The sequence below is a fragment of the Physeter macrocephalus genome, chromosome 17, assembly GCF_002837175.3.
Source record: "Physeter macrocephalus isolate SW-GA chromosome 17, ASM283717v5, whole genome shotgun sequence".
In the NCBI taxonomy this organism is placed as follows: Eukaryota; Metazoa; Chordata; class Mammalia; order Artiodactyla; family Physeteridae; genus Physeter; species Physeter macrocephalus.
In genome coordinates, this window is record NC_041230.1 from 8468582 (window position 1) to 8490822 (window position 22241).

At 37.8% G+C, this 22241-nt stretch overlaps 1 protein-coding gene across 3 annotated transcripts; it reads right to left on the bottom strand.

Moving 5' to 3' along the window:
* Window positions 1-1170: 1170 nt before the first annotated feature.
* Window positions 1171-21165, bottom strand: LOC114483841 (zinc finger protein 30 homolog). 3 transcript variants are annotated; one of them, XM_007124018.4, is made up of 7 exons: window positions 21022-21165; window positions 20527-20688; window positions 18753-18913; window positions 15290-15377; window positions 11983-12109; window positions 10884-10982; window positions 1171-4915 (listed from the first exon to the last, which is right to left on the bottom strand). In XM_007124018.4, exons 4-7 carry the CDS (start codon window positions 15296-15298, stop codon window positions 3546-3548), a joined length of 1605 nt encoding a protein of 534 aa, XP_007124080.1. In that variant the 5' UTR covers window positions 15299-15377; window positions 18753-18913; window positions 20527-20688; window positions 21022-21165; the 3' UTR covers window positions 1171-3545. The 3 variants fall into 3 exon arrangements, with proteins under 3 accessions (XP_007124080.1, XP_028333944.1, XP_028333946.1); XM_028478143.1 differs by lacking the exons at window positions 15290-15377; window positions 18753-18913; window positions 20527-20688; window positions 21022-21165 and having other exon boundaries at window positions 11983-12127; XM_028478145.2 differs by lacking the exons at window positions 10884-10982; window positions 11983-12109; window positions 15290-15377; ... (1 more) ...; window positions 20527-20688; window positions 21022-21165 and adding an exon at window positions 5271-10876.
* Between the last annotated feature and the right edge of the window lie 1076 nt (window positions 21166-22241).

The window sequence follows — 22241 nt, forward strand, 5'->3', positions numbered from 1 at the left end:
CTATGCCCTCACTTTAACACTATTTATTCAGCTAAGAATTTTCCAAATCTTTACATTCTGCTTCAAAAACTCCATCTTTAAGTCATTTCTCTCTTCTTGCACTTCATTATAACCAGCCAGGAGGCGCAAAGCCACACATTAAATTTCATTGTTCAGAAGATCTACTTTCCACAAAATACTAGAACACAAACACAATTTAGCTGTGTTCTTCCTGCCACTATAAAAAGAATGACCTTTCCTCCAGTTTCCAATAAGTTCCTCATTTCCATCTAAGACTACAGCAGAATGGTCTTTACTGTCCATATTTCTACCAACATTTTGTTCATGATTATTATTTCCTAAGACTGAGGTTTCTCTTCAGCTCTCCTCTTTGCTGAGATTTCACCAGAATCACCCTTAACATCCGTTATTTTGTGCATGCACATCAAAACTCTTTTCAGCCTTTATCTACTCACTATTCAGTTCCAAAGCCACTTCCATGTCTTTTACATTAGTACTCACTTCTAGTACAAATTTGTCTTATTCAGCTTGGGCTGCTATAACATGGTACCACAGACTGGGTAGCTTGTAAACAAATTTATTTCTCACAAGTTTGGAGGCTGGAAGTCTGACATTAGGGCGCTAGCACAGTTAGTTTTGGTGAGAAACATCTTCCAGATTGAAAACTGTCATCTTCTTGTTGTATCCTCCTCACATGGCAGGAAAGGGTGAGAGAACTCTCTGGGGTCACTTTTATAAGGGTACTAATCTCATTCAGAAGGGCTCCACCCTCATGACCTAATTATCTCTTTACAGGCCCCACCTCCTAATACCATCACGTTGGGGGTTAGCATGTCATCACATTTTAAGGAGACATATTCAGTCCATTGCAAGGCCCAAATGGTTTCACCGGAATATTCTACCATTCAAAGAATAATTAATACCGATTCTACACTACCTCTTCCAGAAATTAAAAGGAGGCAACATTTCCAAACTCACGTTATGAGGACACCATCAACCTGATACCAAATGAGACAAAAATAGAACAAAACTATAGACTAGTATCCTTCATGAATATAGATGCAAAAATCCTCAACAAAACATTAGTAAATCATAGCAATCACAGCAAGTACAGCAATATATATATATATATTTAAAGTACACACTACAGACAAATGGAGTTTACTCCAGTGATATAAGGCTTAATCAATATTTGAAAATCCATGAAGGTAATCCATCATATTAACAGAGTAAAAAAAAATCATTCTATTCATTATATCAATTGGTGCATATTTCAAGTAGAATTTCAAGGAAATAGAGGGTTCATGACAGTGTTTACAAGTAGCAAAGGGTTCTCAAAGTTATAATGGGCCTGAGAGGGGAGGAAAACTCAAATATGTGGTACTGTCCTGAAAATGTCACCCCAGGGTAAAGATAAAGCCAACTTTCATCCTTTCTGTGAAACAGCGTGGCTTCTAAGAATTTCAAAGTCGTTTTTCCACAATAGCCTCACAGGGAACCCAATACAGAGAAGAGCCTGTTGATCTTTTGTCTAATTGAATGAACCCTAATAAAAATCATAGAAAACACAGTCTTAAAGAGAATTGTACTACTTGAAGCACTGCAAGCTTGAACTTAGTGGTAAACAGTATAAAGCAAAAAAGGGCCTTTGGATGCCGAAACATCTACAGGCTAAAAACAGTCTGAGAAAACTACTCAGCTGTAAACATATGCAACGTTTTATGAAGAAAAAAAATTTAGCCTGACTCAGTGTAGAACCAAAGAGACCTCAGTGTGTAAACATGCTGCTACTTGGGAGCAGAGATATACTTAAATTGGGCTCTGTATTATGCAGTAATGCAATCCACTGAATATCACAGCTTCCCAACAACAGCAGAGAAATGCTGTGAGAAACTGACCTGTTAGATATTTTTTTAGAACTAAGTATTCAAAACCTCGTGTGTTTTTTACACTTAACACCATCTTAATTTGTACTAACCACAATTCAGGCTCTCAATAGCTCAATTTTAAGTGCTCAACATGTTGCTAGCAGCTACCTTATCAGATAATACAATTCTATTCCATTAATTTCCACAAGTAGTTGTAATTGCTCTTTTTACTCACTCTTGAAATATACGAAGTACTATGGGACAGGCACTAAAACAGATGTAGCATTAGGTGAACTAGATAAAATCTGGATCCTCAATCTTAATTTCCCAAATACATTATAGCACATTTAATATCCCTGTGTGTAAAACTTTAGCAACATCCGTAAATTCTGATATGTAGCCATTTACAAACATCATTCACTTTAAGTGGGTTATAATTTCACAGATATTTTATCTTTAAAAAAAATTACGGAAAATTTAAAATACATGAAAATAGAGAAAAGAGCAAAAACAAAATAAGCAAAAACCACGCACCTGACTCATCTTACCATGATTTTGACAAACAAGTTATCCGTCTTCACTTTTCTTTTGCATGAGCATTTTAAAGGTAATTCTAGACATATCATTTTATGTGTATAAACTTGCTAATTTCTAAGACACTTTTACATAAACACAATGCTATTTGTACATCTAACAAGAACATAATTCTTAATATTGTCTAATACTGTCAATAGTCCCATTTCCCCAACTGTCATAAAAAATGTCTTTTTTACACTTGTTCAACATGTGATCTAAATGAGAACCACTCATTCATTGCATTTGATTGATACATCTCTTAAGACTCTTAATATCTAAGAGTTCCACCTCCCTTTTTTCAATCTTTTATTGGTTGAGAAGCTGTCATTACTCTTGTAGAATTACCCACATTTTAGATTTGTCTGCTTCTTGTTGAATCATGTAATTTGTTCTTGTTTCCTGAATTTTCTCTAAACTGTGAGTTAGATCTTGATGCTTTAATTAGATTCAGGTTCAATATTTTTTGTCAATGGTATGTCTTATTGTATCATATCAAGAGGCACAAAATGTTTTGTCCTATTTTTGATGAGATTAAAATTGATCAGTGGGTTCAGATGTTGTCAACCTGATCTATTCACTATGAAGTTGACATCAACCATTCACCTAATGGTCTTAACACCTCTACTGAGAATTGTGCCTAGATCCATTATTTCATTATGTCCTGTAAAAATCTCTAATAAAGAACTTTACCTCATCAACTTCTAGTTGCCTTGAAATATAGTTTATACAGGAAATGCAGGCTAAATCACATTTCCTTCCTTTTATTTATCAATTTCCAGAATGAGCTGGTGCCCTGGCAACTTCCACAGGTATACTGTACAGATGAAAGAATAGAGGTGATAACAGGTAAGATCAAAAGCTTTTCCACATTCACTCCTTTAAGAGAGTTTCTTTCTAGAAAGAATTTCCTAAAGTTTAACATGGTTTGAATGGTGATGAAATATTTCTATGTATTCATTAAATTAACCTGTTCTTTTAAAACCTCTTATTTTAATTTTGAGCATGAAGCAAAAGGGATTCCTACATTCAAACACTTTTCCTCCAGAATTTATTTTCTACTGCTCCTTAACACAAAATTCACAATGGATGGCTTTCTAATAATTATTTAGTGACCTTATGAACTCGCTGATGGTAAGTAAGATGTGAATGTTGTCTAAATGCCTTCTTACATTCCTTACATTTGTATGGTTTCTCACCAGAATGAATTCTCTGATGCTGAATAAGTGATGAATGGAGTCTAAAAGCCTTTCCACATTCCTTACAGTCATAGGGTTTCTCACCAGTATGAATACTCTGATGTTGAGTAAGTTGGGAGAGCAGTCTAAAAGTCTTCTCACATTCCTTACACTTAAAAGGTTTCTCACCAAAATGAATGCTCTGATGTTGAGTAAGTTGTGAGAATAGTCTGAAGGCCTTCCCACATTCCTTACAATCATAGGGTTTCTCTCCAATATGAATACCCTGATGTGAAATAAGTTCTGAGTAACGACGAAAGAACTTCTGACATTCCTTACATTCATAAGGTTTCTCACCAGTATGAATTCTCTGATGGAGAGTTAGATGATAGGCACGACTAAAGGTCTTCCCACATTCCTTACAATCATAGGGTTTCTCGCCAGTATGAATTCTCTGATGGAGAGTAAGTTGTTGCCGCACTCTAAAGGCCTTCCCACACTCCTTACAGTCATAGGGTTTCTCACCAGTATGAAGTTTGTGATGTACTCTAAGGCCTGTACTACACAGAAAAGCCTGCCCACATTCCCTACATTCATAGCATTTCTCAGCAATATTAAGTCTTTGATGTCGAGTAAGGTGTGCATATTGTCTAAAGGTCTTCCCACATTCCTTACATTCATAGGGTTTCTCACCAGTATGAATCCTTTGATGGAGATTAAGTTGTCCTCGCACTCTAAAGGCCTTCCCACATTCCTTACAGTCATAGGGCTTCTCACCAACATGAATTCTCTGATGTACACGAAGATCTGCACCACATGTAAAGATTTTTCCACATCTTTTACATTCAAGGAGTTTGTCAGAAGCATGAATTCTCTGATGTCGACTAAGGTGGGCACACTGTCTAAAGGCTTTTCCACATTCTTTACATTCATAGGGTTTCTCACCAGTATGAATTCTCTGATGGAAAGTGAGTTGCTGGCGTACTCTAAAAGCCTTCCCACAATCCCCACATTCATAGGGTTTCTCTCTATTGTGAATTCTCTGATACAGAGTAAGAGATGTGCGTTTTTTGTTCTTGGGCATTTTTTCAGAGGTGGTTTTTTTCACTTGCCTGAAATATGCCTCCTGAGGACCCTCTTGTCCCTCAAACTTTTTATATTCACAATCTTTCCTGAAAAAGGAATCTTCAAGGCCACAACTTCTAATTCTTTGCATTATCTCCCACTGAGATACATTCATTTCACAAACATCCTTTACTTCAAATAACTTTTTAGTGTCATATCTGGATTCCAAATCTGAAAGAAAATAAGATAAACACATGCTATTTTCTTATTCTAGAAAAAGTAAACAAATAAGCAAATAATTTTATAACAGGAAAGAAAAGAAAGTCCAGTTGAAGAAAATGTGCTTAAAAACTCTTTAAAAATCATGTAGCTTGAAAAAAGCTAAGAGGAATAAAGAAAATGAGTTAAGACCAGATAATTCAGAAGCAAATCAAAGTCTGAGATCTCTATCTAAACTTTTTAATGATTTCTCTTTTTAATAAGAATACAGTAGAAACACTTTATTATGAATAACATGGCCTTTGTTTACCAAAAGATGTCATCTCAAGCTACTGCCCCCTTTAGACCCTACATCTGTCACACTTACCTCCTTTCAGTTGCTAAAATATGTTACAATCTTTCCATTTCTTAGAGCTTCTTACTGGCTGTTAAATCTCCCAGGAATGCTGGCGGGCTCTCCACATGGTTGGGTTCCTTTCACCCTTTAGGTATCATGATAAAAGTCAGAAAAACTACCTGTGCTGACTTCATCTAATTTATATCCTTTATTTGCTATCCCAATAACTTGTTCCTTGCTTCTTAACACTTTTTTCAATTTTGCTGTGGTATATTCATTAACTTTCCCAGTTTTTATTCTATTTTCTTACCTTATGATTCCCCAAGGGCAGAAACAATCTTTCACTTATCACTGAATAACAAACCCATAGCACACAGTAACTATTAATTATTAAATTTCCATAATTAGTTAATAGTAAAAATGTATATTTTGCCTTGCCTCCAATCTTACACCTTCTTTTTAATCACTTCCTATAGAGATGGGAAACAAAAGCACATCTAAGTTATCTCAATCAAATACATACATGGAAAAATTTCTGTACACCTGATCATCCTTCCAATGGCCTCTCCACTTTCACTTGCAGATATCTCCACTTCAGTTCATTTTCTACTTTGCATAGTTGTGAGTGAACCTCACTTTCACGATCAAGGTAATAAAAGGTTCTACTTATTTATCTTCATTTGAGTTTATTAACTATACACACTATGTTACAAATACTCAACCTGTTTTGTTCCTTCATACCCTTTCCTATATTCTCCCTGAAGTCTTCATAGCCAATGCCATTTAGGTACTGCCTAAAAATATATGAGTGATTTTTCAGTCACAGCAACAGGTTTATAAAAGAGTAACATGCTAATGAAATTCTGAGCAGAGAGGTATTTTTCTCAAATGTATATTTTCTCAAAATTTTTGAAATAAGATTTCAATATTTTTCAAAAAGAAAAAGGTATTTTTAAAAAATCTACAATACAGCAACATTATTTTTAATATGCCCAAACTGGAAAGAATCCAAGTGTTCATCAACAGAAGAATGACAAAGAAAATTAAGATATGTGGACACAATGCAATAAGAGCAATGAGACAAATTGTAACAGCAATGAGAATGAATAATCTACAAGTACACACAACAACATGGATCATTCTCACAAACATAATGGTGAGTAAACAAAGCCAGGCATAAAAGAATTTATACTATTCCATTTTTATAAAGCTTGAAAACAGTAAAACTAATCTATGGACTTGTTAAAAGTCAGGCTAGTAGTTAACTTTGGTAGGGAGGAATGACTGGAGAAAGTTAGAAGGGAGCTTCTGATATACTAGTAAAGCTCTATTTCTGAATCAATGTGTAATTACTTTGTGAAAATTCAGTGAGCCACATATTATAATTCTGTATTTTTTATATCTATTTATATTTCAATAAGTTTACTTTAAAAAGGATATACTAAAAAGACGTTAAAAGGCAACAATGATTTAAATAGTGTAGATAATTTGTGAGCAGAGACAAAAAAATGAATGGCACAGAAAATACCCCTATGAAATCTGAGTGTCTTTCTCCGTGCTTCCCTCTCCCTTCCCTCTCTCCTGTTCTCCTTCCTTTACTCCTCTCTTTCTCCCCCTCCCTCTCTCTCCTCCTGTCTGTCTGTCTCTATCTCCCCATTCAAGAAAGCAATATAAAACTACGACAATTTTGTAGAAATTTGGGGGAAAAAAACAATTTAAGGTCTCATTAAGACAAATAAGATATAAATGATATATAAAATGAACAGTAATTAGCTAGTCATAACAGTAGAAAATAAGCAGGCAGGTACAAAAGTATGACAGTTGTTATTAAGATGGTGATTTCAAAGGATTTACTTGCAAATTAAAAATTAAAAACCAGTGATCTAAAGGAAAGTCACAGTCAAAATCAAAAGTGAAGGCCCAAACATTTGTAAGAAAAATGAGAAAGTGTATACAGCAGAAAAGCCCATACAAACTGTATAAGAAACATTAAACAATGGAAAAAGTAATGGAATAAAGGAAGTGAGTAGAAAATGCACAAAATAAAAGTATAAACAAACTTAGGGCAAAATGTCCATTATTCACTCATAAAAAACAAAGTAGAAGTTATAAAACTTATCTTATAGAATTTGAACATTTTAATTTAAAGAACAAACAAAACATTCCCAGTGTGGATATGGTGAAGCTGAGACTCTTATATGGCTTCCCCACCTAAATGACATGTCAGATTAAGACCTTGGCACGCTGAACATTCTCATCTAGGAGACTATACTACAGTTGACCCTTGAACATAGGGGTTAGAGGGGACAATACCAACCCCTCCCTTGCCCCCCACTGAAAATCTGTGTGTAACTTTACAGTTGGACCTCCATATCCGCAGTTCTGCATCCACAGATTCAACCAACCTCAGGTCATGCAGTACTGTAATACACATTTATTTTTTAAAACCCATGTATAAATGGACCCACGCAGTTTAAACCCATGTTGTTCAAGGGTCAACTGTATAAACAACTGAAGTGTAATCTTAAGATTTCTGTAAAAAGTCAGCCATAATTGTTCCCAAATTTGTTTATGCCAGTTCTTTCCCCTTCAAGAAACTGAAAGACAACCATTTCTATCTATGAAAACTAGGTTCAGTACTTTGCAAGTTCTGGCTAGGGATGCACATTGCATTGTTCTCAAAATAGGCATGAGTGAGAAAATAGTAAAGATTGATGGGAAATGTAAAAAGTCATGAAGGATTCTGTACACAGTTTGCTTTACAAGTATCTTTAGATTCTTGTTCTACTTTAAATAAATTGAAACTGGAAATAATAGCCTATGTATTATATGTGTGATTTAATCAAGAAAAAAATTGATTGGACCAACTCTAAAACAAAAGGCCAAACTAAATATCAAAAGACATATATAAAATATTTAACTTCTCAAAATTAATAAACCAAATATTAGTTTGTATTCTACTGAATCAGAGGACTTTATTCTAGTAAATAATGCTAATGTGAAAGCAAAATATTAACCCATCTTAAAGCAATGTAAAAGGAGAAATATTATTTCCATTTGCAGGATACTAGCTTTAATTAAAAAGAAAATATGAAGTAAATTACCTGTTCATAGAGTTAATTAGTTTCCTGAGATATAATGTCTTCAATAACTTTTGCTGATACAAGATGATACAGATACAGAATATTTATGACAGAGGCAGTTTTAGGCACATTAACACCAGGGTAAATACATCCAGAGATCTGTAAATGTTAAAACCCTATAACCACAGAACTGTACTTCTGAAAATCAAAACCAATCAAATATGGGGTTGGCCTAAAGGTTCATTCCGGTTTTTCCATAAGATGTTATGGAAAAACCCAAATGAACTTTTTGGCCAACTCAATATTAAATAATCCATACTGAATTCCAAATAACCTTCACATTCTGCTGATAATTTTACTGCTAATTTCATCAAGGAATCAGAAGCAATTTAAAGAAAAATGTTATTCTCCCCTTCACTACGTTATCAAACCAACCTGTGTCCATATTCTTATCATATGCATTGGTTTTCCTTCATAAGTTGACTCCTACTCCTACCCATTTACTGAAAGTCACTGCTTACAGAATTCCCTCTTTCTCTACTCCATCAATTTTCCTCTTTGAAATCATTCCCTTCAGCCTATATACATGTTCTAATACCTCATCACATCTTAAGATACTTTCCCTGTACCCCATGTGTCTGCTTTTATGGCAAAATTCCTCCAAGAGTTATATATATTTATTTTCATCACTGCCTCACTTCTCACTTTCTTTTCCTTTTATCTCCCAGTAACTTTAAGAGAAACAAAATTTTATTACAGAGCATATCTGACATACACAAAAGGAGAAGAGTAAATATAAATGTCCATGACCTATGGACCAGCCTCAGCAACCACCAACCAAGCCCAGTACTGGCCTATGCAGACCCTAATCCACTCTCCTCACATTTTCTGAAGCAAATCCCATAATCTAATATTTTTTGTAATCACTTCAGGATGTATCTCTAAAAGGATTAAAAAAAATAATCATAATACCATTATCCAAACCTGAAAAAATGAACAGTAATTCTTTAAGAACATCAAAAATCAGTGTTCACACTTCCAATTATCTCATACATAACATTTTAAACAATTTAAAAATAATAATAACTGATCCAAAGTCCATAATGTACAATGGTTGACATGTCTTCTACATGTCTAAAACCTACAGACTGTCCTATCTTTAAAAAATATTTATTTATTTATTTATTTATTTACAGCCGCGTTGGGTCTTCGTTGCTGCACGCAGGCTTTCTCTAGTTGCAGCAAGCAGGTGCTACTCTTCGTTGTGGTGCACAGACTTCTCATTTCAGTGGCTTCTCTTGCTGCAGAACATGGGCTGTAGGCATGCAGGCTCAGTAATCGTGGCACACGGGCTTAGCTGCTCCGCGGCATGTGGGATCTTCCCGGACCAGGGAATGAACCCATGTCCCCCGCATTGGCAGGCAGATTCTTAACCACTGCACTGCCAGGAAAGTCCCTCTCCTACTACCTTTTGACTTGCCTTACAATTTATTTGTTGAAGAACTGTTTTTGACCCTATAGCATTTCTCATATTCTGCATTTTGCTGACTATATTCCCAAGGTGTAATAGAACATGCTCCTCTATTTTCCTCCAATAAATTGGTGGCTTTAGAAGCTCCATTAGACTTAGGCCCACTTCATAGGTCATACTGTATCCTTTCATTCACCCCTTCATTCATTGTCTCTATTTCTGTGATGCTATCAGCATTGATGTTCAGTGCCTAGATCTAATAGCTCACTATGGGTTCCAAAATGATAATATTCTATCATTCTTCATTTATTCACTGAATACTTTTATTAAGAAAAACATCCCTCCATCTATTACCTATTGGTACAGTTCTTACAAGGAAGACAAGATAAACGCTTCTTTTTTCCTTTAAATTTATGCTTTCCAAATAAGTTAGTTCTCTAGTAGTTTCCAATGGTGAACAATCTGCTGTTAGTATCATTAAGAATTTATGGAATTAAGCATGCGGTATTTTATGTGGTTGCAATACATTGCAGTTATGTATACAGATGCTCAAATGATTCCATCTTTGACAAGTTGAAGAGCCTCTGCCAAATGGTTCCTCTTCCCTGACCACCCTATCTAAAATTACCCCATTAACCCATCATAATTCTCCATATTCTTATCCTACTCACTTTTCTTTATAATACTTAATCACTTCATGATATTTAGTAATCCATTTGTTTATTGTATGATTACCCTACTACAATGTAAACTCCATGAAAAGAAGGCAATGAAGAAATACATACATAAATGCCAAATACAAAAGATGAGCTAGAAAGAAATTAGATGCAAAATACAGGTAAAATGGTGGTCATTGGTGAAGAAAGCTTTCTCCCACTGAAATGAGAAAGAAACATGACAGTGAAGAAAGAAGAGGTAAATGGAAGTAAAGAAGAAATTTCTTTGGTGATTCAGACTGAAATCTAAGTTTTCTTCCCAGGTTTCAGGTCTCTCCTTCATAATCAACATGTAAGTGGTGTGTTTCCTTCCCCACCAGCAGGAATATGCCATGCCACAATAGCTTACCTTTCCTTATTAGCACTTACTCACCTAGGCTCCATCTTCTTTTCTCATCCCTCACAACCATCCAGGGTTCTTTCCCTTGCTCTAACAGAGTAATTACATCTGGTTTAGAAATGGAACATCCTCCTTGAGAAAACATAATACAGAAAGGATATACTTGACTAAGGCTTCAGAACAAAGAAGAGTAAATGAACAGAAAAACATTGATATGAGAGTTACTTCAGGATCACAAGAACAGAGAGATAGGAATAGTGCCTTATTTTAATTGCCAATTCATACAGCCTCTGTCTCTTGAGGAAGTAATCATTGAGAGCACTGGTTTCAAATCCTGCCTCTGTCACCTGAACAACTTACAGCCTCAGTTTTCTCAGTTGGAAAAATAATATATACCCATACGTAAATAATATATAATAATATATAAAATAATACATAAAAATATATAAAATAATGTATACCATTATTATAATAATGTATAGGATTGTGTGAGGTTTGACTTAATAAACAAAGTGCTTGGATGAGTGCCTAGTACATAGTAAGCACTATACATGTTTATTAGGTACTATTTTTGCTTTTCTTTCAGTACTTTGCTAAGAGGAATATAGTTTCTTGCCAGTATATTCATCCAATGTTAAATGCAAAGTTCATATATTTTAAACTTTTAATCATAAATCAATTAAAAGATAATGTTTGTCATGATAAATTGAATGTGTCCACTTGAGTTTTAACAAACTACTGATTTAACCCAGTATCATATACATTGTATAAGCTTTTTCAATAGGTATGTTGTAGATCCAGACACCTCTGTCTTCCTACTCACATTGCAGGTAAGTTAATAGATAATAGACCATCTACAGGAGTATGAAACCAGATTTCTTTGAAAATGGTTTTGCTCTGAGTGTCTAAGAATTTATATCAAACTGTCATTCAAGAGAAGCAATTATGGAAAAGTCAAAGGAAAATGTAAACGTCACTGATTTATGGGGAAGCTAAAGGTGCTATTTAATAGTTTAATAGCTGAAGGTGCCTATTCCCAAACTACAAAGCAGATATTTGGCTAGTTTTTAGAAGGATAGCCCTGAAATTCAGTCATGTGAATTTCTACATTACTTGACACAGATAAACTTACCCAGTGACACCAGGTTGCTATAGTTCTCTAATATCACATCTCTGTACAAATTCCTCTGATTTGAGTTCAGACATTCCCACTCTTCCTGAGAAAAGTCTACAGTTACATCCCTGAACATCACCAAATCCTGAAATGACAAACCCATGTTTAATTTGTAAAATTATTTATTTCTGTATAGGGCCACATGCCACATATTGTCACTATTTGTATATCCTTCCCCTTTCCCTACTTTTTAAAAACAATTCTTTCAAAAAGTAATTAACTCAAAGATTGTACAAAAACAGGCCATGGGTTGAATCTGGCCCACAAGCTGTAGTTTGCCTACTACTGCTACAGACGAAGCTTCCTATATAACTGTGGGATACCTAATTTTACTTATTTCCAGATATGTTCAGGTAATTAATCAGAGTTTCACTAAATTGTAGCAATATTTTCTTAGATCAGTCTCCAACAGCAAAAGAAATAAAAGCAAAAACAAACAAATGGGACCTAATCAAACTTAAAAGCTTTTGCACAGTAAAGGAAACCATCAATCTTCTGTTGATGGGCACAAAAGGAAACAAAACGAAAAGACAGCCTACCAAATGGGAGAAAATATTTGCAAACGAAGTGACCAACAAGGGGTTGATATACAAAAAATACAAACAGCTCATACAACTCAGTACCAAAAAAACAAACAACCCAATCAAAGATGGGCCGAAGGGGCTTCCCTGGTGGTGCAGTAGTTGCGCGTCCGCCTGCCGATGCAGGGGAGCCGGGTTCGCGTCCCGGTCTGGGAGGATCCCACGTGCCGCGGAGCGGCTGGGCCCGTGGGCCATGGCCGCTGAGCCTGCGTGTCCAAAAGGGCCGAAGATCTAAACAGATGTTTCTCCAAAGAAGACATCCAGATGGCCAATAGGCACATGAAAAGACGCTCAACATCACCAATTATTAGAGAAATGCAAATCAAAACCACAACGAGATATCGCCTCACACCAGTCAGAATGATTATCATCCAAAACTCTACAAATAATAAATGCTAGAGAGAGTGTGGAGAAAAGGGAACCCTCCTAACACAGTTGGTAGGAATGTAAATTGGTGCAGCCACTATGGAGAACAGAATGGAGGTTCCTTAAAAAACTAAAAATAGAGCTACCATATGATCCAGCAATCCCACTCCTGGGTATATATCTGGAGAAAATAAAAACTCGAAAATACAAAAATTTGAAAAGATATATGAACCCCAATGTTCATAGCAGCACTATTTACAATAGCCAAAACATGGAAACAACTCAAGTGCCGATCAACAGAAGACTGGCTTAAGATGTACAACTGAATGCTAGCCATAAAAAAGACTGAAATTTTGTCATTTGCAGCAACATGGATGAACCTAGAGAATATCATACTAAGTGAAGTCAGACAGAGAAAGACAAATACTATATGATATCATTAATATGTGTAATCTAAAAAAATAATACAAATGAATTACATACAAAACAGAAACAAACTTATGGTTACCAAAGGGGAGGGGGAGGGGGAGGGGGAGGGAGAGGGAGGGAGGGACAAATTAGGAGTACTAACAGGTACAAACTACTATATATACATAAAATAGATAAGCAACAGGATTTACTGTATAGCACAGGGAATTATACTCATTATCTTGTAATAACCTATAATAGAATATAACCTGAAAAAAAATAATTGAATCACTTTGCTGTACACCTGAAACTAACACAATACTGTAAATAAAAAAGAAAAGAATTTCACAATTAATTGAAATAGTGTCCATAAAAATACTGCTAGCAACGGGCCTAAAAAAAATAAACGTGATTTACTCTAGGGACTTCCCTGGCGGTCCAGTGGTTAAGACTCCACACTCCCACTGCAGGGGGCACGGGTTCGAAACCTGGTTGGGGAGGCAAGATCCCACATGCTGCAAGGTGTGGCCAAAAACAGAAATGTGATTTACTCTAACTCTTTCCCTTTAAGGGTTAGAAAAAAATAATCGATGGAATTTCTTCCCCCCAGATGAACCATAAAATCTCTATTTTTAAAAAGTAGAGTTTGCACAAAATTAAAGAATGTCTTCCAGACCCAATTTCATCACTATATGTATCATTAGCACTTTCCCTTATTACAACAAATCTTTTATTGAATATTTTTAACTTATTATAAAATACTCCATTTAATAGATATGTTGGACTTAATGATTCTATTTAGATTATTTCTATACCCTTAAACATATTCAATTATATCTACAATTTAGGTTACACAAAATTTCTAAAGCTACAATGTCCAATATGCTACCTTAGACACCTGGTTACTAAGCACTTGAACTGTAGCTAGTACAAATTTAGATGTGCTGTAACTATAAAATATACCCCAGATATTGAAGACTTTAGAGAAAAAAAAAGAGTGTAAAATATCTCAGTAATTTTTATATTGATTACATTTTGAAATGATAATATTTTGCTATATTGGGTTAAATAAAGCATTAAAATTAACTGCCCGTTTCTTTTTAAAATGTGACGCTAGAGACTTCCCTGGTGGCACACTGGTTAAGAATCCGCCTGCCAATGCAGGGGACACCGGTTGCAGCACTGGTCCAGGAAGATCCCACATGCTGCAGAGCAACTAAGTCCATGTGCCACAACTACTGAGCCTGCACTCTAGAACCCTCGAGCCACAACTACTGAGCCCATGTGCAGCAACTCCTGAAGCCCACGTGCCTAGAGCCTGTGCTCCGCAACAAGAGAAGCCACTGCAATGAGAAGGCTGCGCACCGCAATGAAGAGTAGTCCCTGCTCACCAAAAAACTAGAGAAAGGCCCGCGCGCAGCAATGAAGACCCAAATAAAATAAAATTAATTTAAAAAATTTTTTTAAATAATAAATAAAACGTGACACAAAAGATTACATATGTGCCTTGCATATTATTCTCTACTTATTATGAGACTGACATGAGGCCTACTGTGCTAATAAGGCACTAATTTTGTATTTTTAATATTGGACAGTGTTGCTCTAAAGTGTTCTCCAATCCTGAGAGTCTCCTATCAGTTGTCTCCCTCTAGGGACTTCATTTCTGCTTTATCTCTGCCCTAGACAAAGACTGAACACACAGGAGACCTTGAGTAATTTCGTCAATTCACACAGAGAGGGGCACACAGGAGGGGCCAGGCTATCTGGCTCCATCCTTCACTAGAGTGGGAGCAACTAGGGAAAAGCTGTTGGATGGGGCTCAGTTAGGAAGTTTTGGGATAACTAATGAAAATGTTTACATAACCTGAAAAAAATTACAGCAGTTCAAATAGAGAGAAATATCAACTTACATGAGCCATGATTTCAGATTTGCAAGAAACTGGTTAGTTTTTCTCAAGGGTCATTTGCTGGAGAAGCAGAGTCCACAGAAACTAAAAGCTGGGGGAAGAATATGAAGCCATAAGAACAAAATTGCCTCACAGCTCCCAAATTTTAAAAACTCACACCACTTTTCCATTCCTACATGCAACACCCCTCTACCCGCCCCTCCCAACACACAAACAAGTGATGAAAGGTAAGAGGTAATTTAGACAAATACATGCCCTCCCCAAAATGACAGGAAAATCGTTGCACAAGGATAGACGTAGAGCAAACTCCTCTGCACGGAAGGACATATCCAGCCATTTTAGCAGGAGAGATTCCAGTTACTTCCCCACCCCAGCGAGGCTCATCTGGACCTGAGCATAGGCTGTCCAGACCTGTCCTGAGCAGAGCCATCTCCCCTCATTCCCACCTTCCCCAGCTGAGAAGTGGCTACACCATCTAAACCAGAACTTCCTTCTGAGAGTCAGGAATCTGACTTGCCTCCCTAACCCTGAAGGCAGAAAATAGTACACACAAGAATTTCCCAAACTTTGCCACACACTGGAATCACCAGCAGATCTTTAAAGTATACTGATGCCTAACTCCCATCCCCCAAACATTCTAATTTAATTAGCAGGGAGTGTGACCTGGGAATCAGAATTTTTAAACCTTCCCCAAGTGATCATAATGGGCAGGTTTGGTGATCAAACTTTGTGTGCATCAGATCACCTGAAAGGCTTATTAAAATACAGTTTTTAATATAGCAGGCCCCCACTCCTCAAGGTATTTACTAGGTCTGGGGTTGGGCTTGAGAATTTGCCTTTCGAAAAAGTTCCTAAGTTGATACCAATGCTGCTGGTCCAGATGCCACAATTTGAGAATCACTTGCACAGATCATGCCTAGCGGTTTTTATAATGGCAAGACTGTACTTGCACATTGGGATCCCTTCCTCAAGGCTGAACTATCTTTACCAGAATCCTCAGAGCTCACTGTTCACCATTTTCCTATTAAGAATCATCAGTTCTGCCTATATGATCTCATTTACCAACCCAATTCTCTTGGTATCCAGGCTGGCGAAAAGTGAATTTGTAAAAGTGAGTACAGATAATTCTCTAGAAAGTAGAAATAACCCACTAGTTAAAACTGACTAGTAACTAAGGAGTTGCATTTAAAGGAATTTGATTAGCAGATTTTAAAAACTGATAATACTTCAGAGTATCACTAAGGCTGTGGAGAAATGGACACTTGTGGGATGAAGTAGAAAGAATGAAATGATATGTGGAAAATGGTTATAATGGGACCAAAAAAGCCAGAAAGAACCTAAATATCCTTCAACAAGGTTAAATAAATTATCATGCATTCACACAACAGTAAACTAAACACCCACTAAAAATACAAAGGTAAAATTCTTATTTGATGTCATGGAAAGATGGTCACTACATATCGTTGGGAGAAGAAGACAGGTTAGAAAATAGTACTGTGTGTGATTCTATTTTTCGCAAGAAAACTACATACATATGCATACATGTATTATGTGTGTGCATGAAAGTCTGTGGATAGACTTGGAATAAAATTTTATCATGTTACCTCTACTGGATGGTATCCCAGGTGATCTTTATTTTGTTCTCCTCTGGAGTCTCTTAATTTTTTAATCAAAAAATTTTAAATTTGTATCACTTGCACCTGGCCATAAATTTAAAACAGCCCTACAAGGAATATCACAAAAAGCCCTACAAGGAATATCACAAAAAGCCCCAACAATTCCATCCCTGCTACTCTTTCTTCCATCTTCCAAATCTAGAGGCAACAATTTTCACCTCTTTTAGCTTTTTCTTTTGTTACTTAAACACCATATATTCAAATAACATGCTAATATTGCTACTTCTGAATTTTCAGTTTTAACCATTATCTACTGACTTCCTACTATGGAAAGCATAGTTCTGGCTGTCTTTTATCCACCCATCTCCCACTGCATGTATGCGTAGCTCCATCTCCCTATCCTTCCAATATGGTTTTGTTCTATTACAGGGTAAATGGATATTCAGTTTCCATTATTATGACTATGTAAATACCATTTCCAACTGAGCTATGCTGTATAATTAGATTATTTCGCCTTCCTTTCCCAAATCTTCTCTGAGGTTAAGATAATTTTTGTAAGATTATCATTAATTCATTTCTCAAACTCTCACTCAAATGAAGGATCAGGAGGATGAAGTTTCTGGCATAAAATAGCAGAACTGTCCATTTCATATTCTAAGACTCTTTCAGAAATTCAGCCAAATACTTCAGAGTTATCACCTGTACCCCAACTTGGCAAAAGTCAATGCCATATTCCTAAACGTTCCTACCTCTGAAATCCCACGTGACCTTGAAGTGAAAAGCTGATTAAGTAATAGGACCTAAGAAAGGCTGTTTAAGGAATTGCTTAGGAAGTTTTGAACATCACTTCCCAACAACTGATTTCTTAAATAATTTATAAAACATCCACAAAATAGAATAATAAAGTAATCATTAAATGCTAAGTTTTAGAAAACTGTTAAGGAATAGAAAATATCCAAGAAACACATAAAAAAAAATCAGTTTAAAAAATATATAGGGCTTCCCTGGTGGCGCAGTGGTTGAGAGTCCGCCTGACGATGCAGGGGACACGGGTTCGTGCCCCGGGTCGGGAAGATCCCACATGCCGCGGAGCGGCTAGGCCCGTGAGCCATGGCCGCTGAGCCTGCGCTTCCGGAGCCTGTGCTCCGCAACGGGAGAGGCCACAACAGTGAGAGGCCCGCGTACCGCAAAAAAAAAAAAAAAAAAAAAAAAAAAATTAGATTTTTTTAACCTGTTAAAGTCAAACAGATATCAATAGACGGAGAAAATCTCATTATTTCAATTCCGGGATTTTAAAATTAGTTTTAAATTTAATTAAGTCTCTCAATTTGCCATCTCTATCTTAAGAATTATAAATACTTATAAGATTTCTCAGATCAAAAGGGGATCACTGGGATTTCACCTTTCTCCATAGATCCATGAAGGTATTACAAAATCAGTGAGAGTTCTGAATTCCTCTCTTAAATGAACAACTAAAGGTCTTGGTTTCTTTCAAATTTTCAATTAATGTTATGCTATTCAGAAATAAAACCATATATAAAACCACAATGCTTGTAAAAATATTTTGGGGAAAATATGCTCTAAATATTAATAGTGATTATTTCTGGATGTTGGAACTATAGATAATTTTAATTTTCTTCTCTTTTAGGTTTCTTAGTTACTAAATATTTCACAAGCCTTGCATTAAGTACATTATCAGAAATTTTTTTAAAAAAGCTATTCCCATTAAAAATAATTTTTTAATGATTTGGGAAGGTGTGTACCTTATAGTCATTAAAAAAACTGATTAAATAGGCCTGCATAAGTGGTAACAACAGGGAAATCAATGTCACTGAAAAAATAATTCTTACCAGTTCTTCAATGTTGTAGTTCATTAACACCCAGAGATCCTTCTGTGAAGGATCACAAAGCTGGTTCGTGACATTTCCAAAGATTAAGAGACAGTATGCACAGCAGACAGAAAAAAATGCTTATTTCACAGCAGCTGCTCAATCATTTGAGTTAACCCCTCCTGCGTGCCAACGAATAATCAATTATTAAATCCTTGCAAAAGATCTTGTTAATCCTTACCTTAGCGTTCAGGACACATATATAACTTAACAATTAAAAAAATTTTTTTTATTCAGAACAATAAGTACTTCCCAATATTACATTATATGGTTTTTTCTTATGACTTTATAAACATAATCTTTATTATCGCATAACATTCCATCATATGTATGGACTGTGAGTTATTTAACCAAATTGCTAGATACTAATTTTTTAAGATTATCCCAAAAGTCATTCCCAGTTATCCCAGACTTTGATTCTAGACCAGTGAGAATCAATCTTGTTGGGTCTTATACAACTCTGATAATATGAAATGATAGACTTCTTCCCCCAAATTACCCACTGACAAATATATACAATATTTCTGTATATATCTTAGATTTTTCTTGTCCTGAAAACTTATAAACAGAGTCCAAAGACTTCATATTAAGAATCCCTGTTCTGGTCCACTTGAGCAGGATTCATTTTCCTGCTTGCAAGTATTCATCCTAATTAACTTCACGTTTCCATTATTCTTGGGAATACAGAAAGTTGATAGGGAAAGACTAAGAATCATCACTAACAGCAGCCGCTAATATTAATTAAGCACTCTTCTAATGTGCCAGGTAATCTTCTAAGAGCTTTAACGGATATTAATTCAGGTAATCTTCAAAACAACCCTGTGAGGTATATAATAATTCCGATTTTACATATTAAGAAACTGCAACACAGAAAGACTGCCCAAACTCACTCAGATTTAAGTGGTTGTCAGGATTAAAACCCTCTAGGTTCAAAATTTTCAACCACTGCACACACCTCTCTTCCTCTATCCAAAGACATACCCAAAACAAACTACAAACGTTCAGTTATAAGATAAAGAAGTTCTGAAGACCTAATGCACAGCATGGTTACTATAGATAATAATAATAATGTATTATAAACTAGACATTTGTCAAGAGAGTATATCTTAAGTATTCTCGTCACACACACAAAAAAAGGTTAACTAAGAGAGGTAATGGATATGTAATTAGTCGGTGTGGTTAGCAATTCCATTCCACAATGTGTACATTATATCAAAACATCATGTTGTACACCTTAAATATATACAATTTTTCATTTGTCAAAAATAAATAAAACAAACTCATGCTACCAAACCTCTAACTACATCAGGCTGGTACCAAAAATTTCCACTCATGGATTCCCCTGGGGAAAAAAAAAATCCCCACTCCTACTCCGTAAAAATTACAGACGTCTAAAGCCCTAAACTACTACTCAACAAATCAGTCAAAAAGAAAACATAAACGTTAACTTCCAATAGGGCTATTTCCATCATTAGAATCCTTGGAAAAGCTGTGCTCACAGAGCAACTTAATTTACAGCACATGATTAACTAACTGCAGAACTGAATTAAGTGGGCACTAGAATGGGGAATCTATAAATTAGGTCCCTGCCCTTAATGAGGTAGGGAAATCCTCAGGCCCAAATCAATAAGTAGATCATTCTTAAGCAGGATATTCCAAGGGAAGGAAATAAAAAAATCCCGTGTCCTGAAAACCAAATGCATTTCACGGAAACAAAGAAGCAGCACAAACTCACAAAGAACCTGGCTTTTAGAGCTGCAGCAGCGATTCGGTTCACTTCACAGGCCTCCTCTGGAGACTGACGGGCTGGGGAAGCCAACAGGGTTCATTACACCGCAGGCGTTTCTCGTCTCGGTCAACAAACGTCCACGCCCCCTTGACCCTCGCTACCCACCACCTGCATACACAATGGAAACAGGGAGACGGAAGAAGGTCCTTGGCCACCCGTGTCCGGGTTCGCTGTAGTTCCGACACCACAACCGCCCACCCCCGGGGCGGCCCACCGCGTCTTTGCCGGGCACTTTCACCCAGAGGCTCCACCTCCCACTTCCCTCCCAGACCTTTCTCCTACGCCCGGGCCTGGGTAGGTGAGGGGAGGAAAGTAAAGCGCAGGAACTCCGGGTCGCGCATTACAGAATAGGCCGGGGAGGCGCCCGATTACCGCCGCCAGAGCTTAACCCCGCGGCGCCCGGTCTCAGAACTACAAGCCCTCACTCCGGAGGAAACGCACAGTGGCCTGAGGCCCTCGATCTGGTCCGCAGAACCTGGCCTGTCCCGCGCTCGTTTCCTTCAGAAGAGAAGCGGCCGCCTCCGAGCCTGCCTCACCGACCTCAGGCCTCGCCTGCCTCGGAGGACAGCCCAGCACTCAACTCAGCGGCGCCGGAACTCCGGGGAGTTCCTTCTCAGTCCCGGGTGCGCAGGCGCGCAGGGGGCGGGGGCAAGTCCCCAAGCTCCTCAGCGCTTGGACAGATGGATGGGGCCAGATCCCTGTGGGGCGGGGCGGGCAGAGAAGCAGGGTTTCCTAATAGGCCGGCTCCCCGCCTGTAAAGGTGACCTTGTGAGTGACCCATGCTATCGAGCTGACCTGCTCCCCTAATAGAACTGCAGTCCAAAATCAGAGCAACTATATATTCCGCCTTTTCTCACATGGTTCTTGGCTTTGCAACTGGCGCCGCCCCGGAGCTCCGCCCCCACCCACGAGAGTCCTGCGCTCAGGCTCCTGTGAGGTGCTGTTTCTGTCCCGCCTGCGCAAGCGCGCGGGTGGACCCGTTCGAACCTGGGGTTCTCCGTGGGGCTGAGGATGCAAGGATAAATGAGCGGATGGAAGGACGCAAGGGAGGGAGGGAGGGAGGGAGGGAGGGAGGGAGGAAGGCAGGCAGGCAGGGAGGAAGGAAGAAGGAAGGCTACATAAATGGATAGTTGCGGAGTGCAGAGTGGAATCAGGCCAGGCCGGGCTAGGCTGAGCAAGCAGGATCAGGAGCCTAGTGGTGGCATCCCTTTGCTCAGGCCAATCTTCAGTGTGTGCCTGGGACTATCCCGGAAGGGGGACTGCCCTGTGAGCTGGAGAGGGGACTGACTGTGGGCTTCTGGGGGGCTTTGCTCCCTCATGGGCTTCAGCGCCTGCAGCCAGAGCCAGAGCCCAGGCCCAAGGAACTGCCGTGCCCGTGGAGGGATGGGGCTTGTCTGCGGAGCCCGGGACTCCCGGCAGTCCCCATTTTCCCGCCACCTCCCAACCCCACCCCCTCCGTGACCTGGTGGCTCCGTGGCTGTGTCTGGCTGTGTGGCTCAGTGGGATTCTTTTTTCCTTCCTTATCGCTTTCCCTGGCTTCTCTTCAAATGTGCCTGCCTTGCCATGCCCTGGGACCGTCACGTGGAAGGAAGCCCCTCTGCATCCTGAGAGGCACCGTTGCACACACAGAAACACAAGGAATCTTTACGAGGAACTCATGA

Bases quoted from the DNA above. Each gene is read 5' to 3' on its own strand.
- LOC114483841 (XM_028478143.1), bottom strand. From the start codon at position 12,127: ATGGGTTTGTCATTTCAGGATTTGGTGATGTTCAGGGATGTAACTGTA. The intron at 10,983-11,982 runs GTAAGTTTATCT...TGTTTTCTCAAG, and splicing joins TAGCAACCTGGTGTCACTGG to GAGGATGTTCCATTTCTAAA. The intron at 4,916-10,883 runs GTGAGTAAGTGC...ATTTTCTTTCAG, and splicing joins GAAAAGAAGATGGAGCCTAG to ATTTGGAATCCAGATATGAC.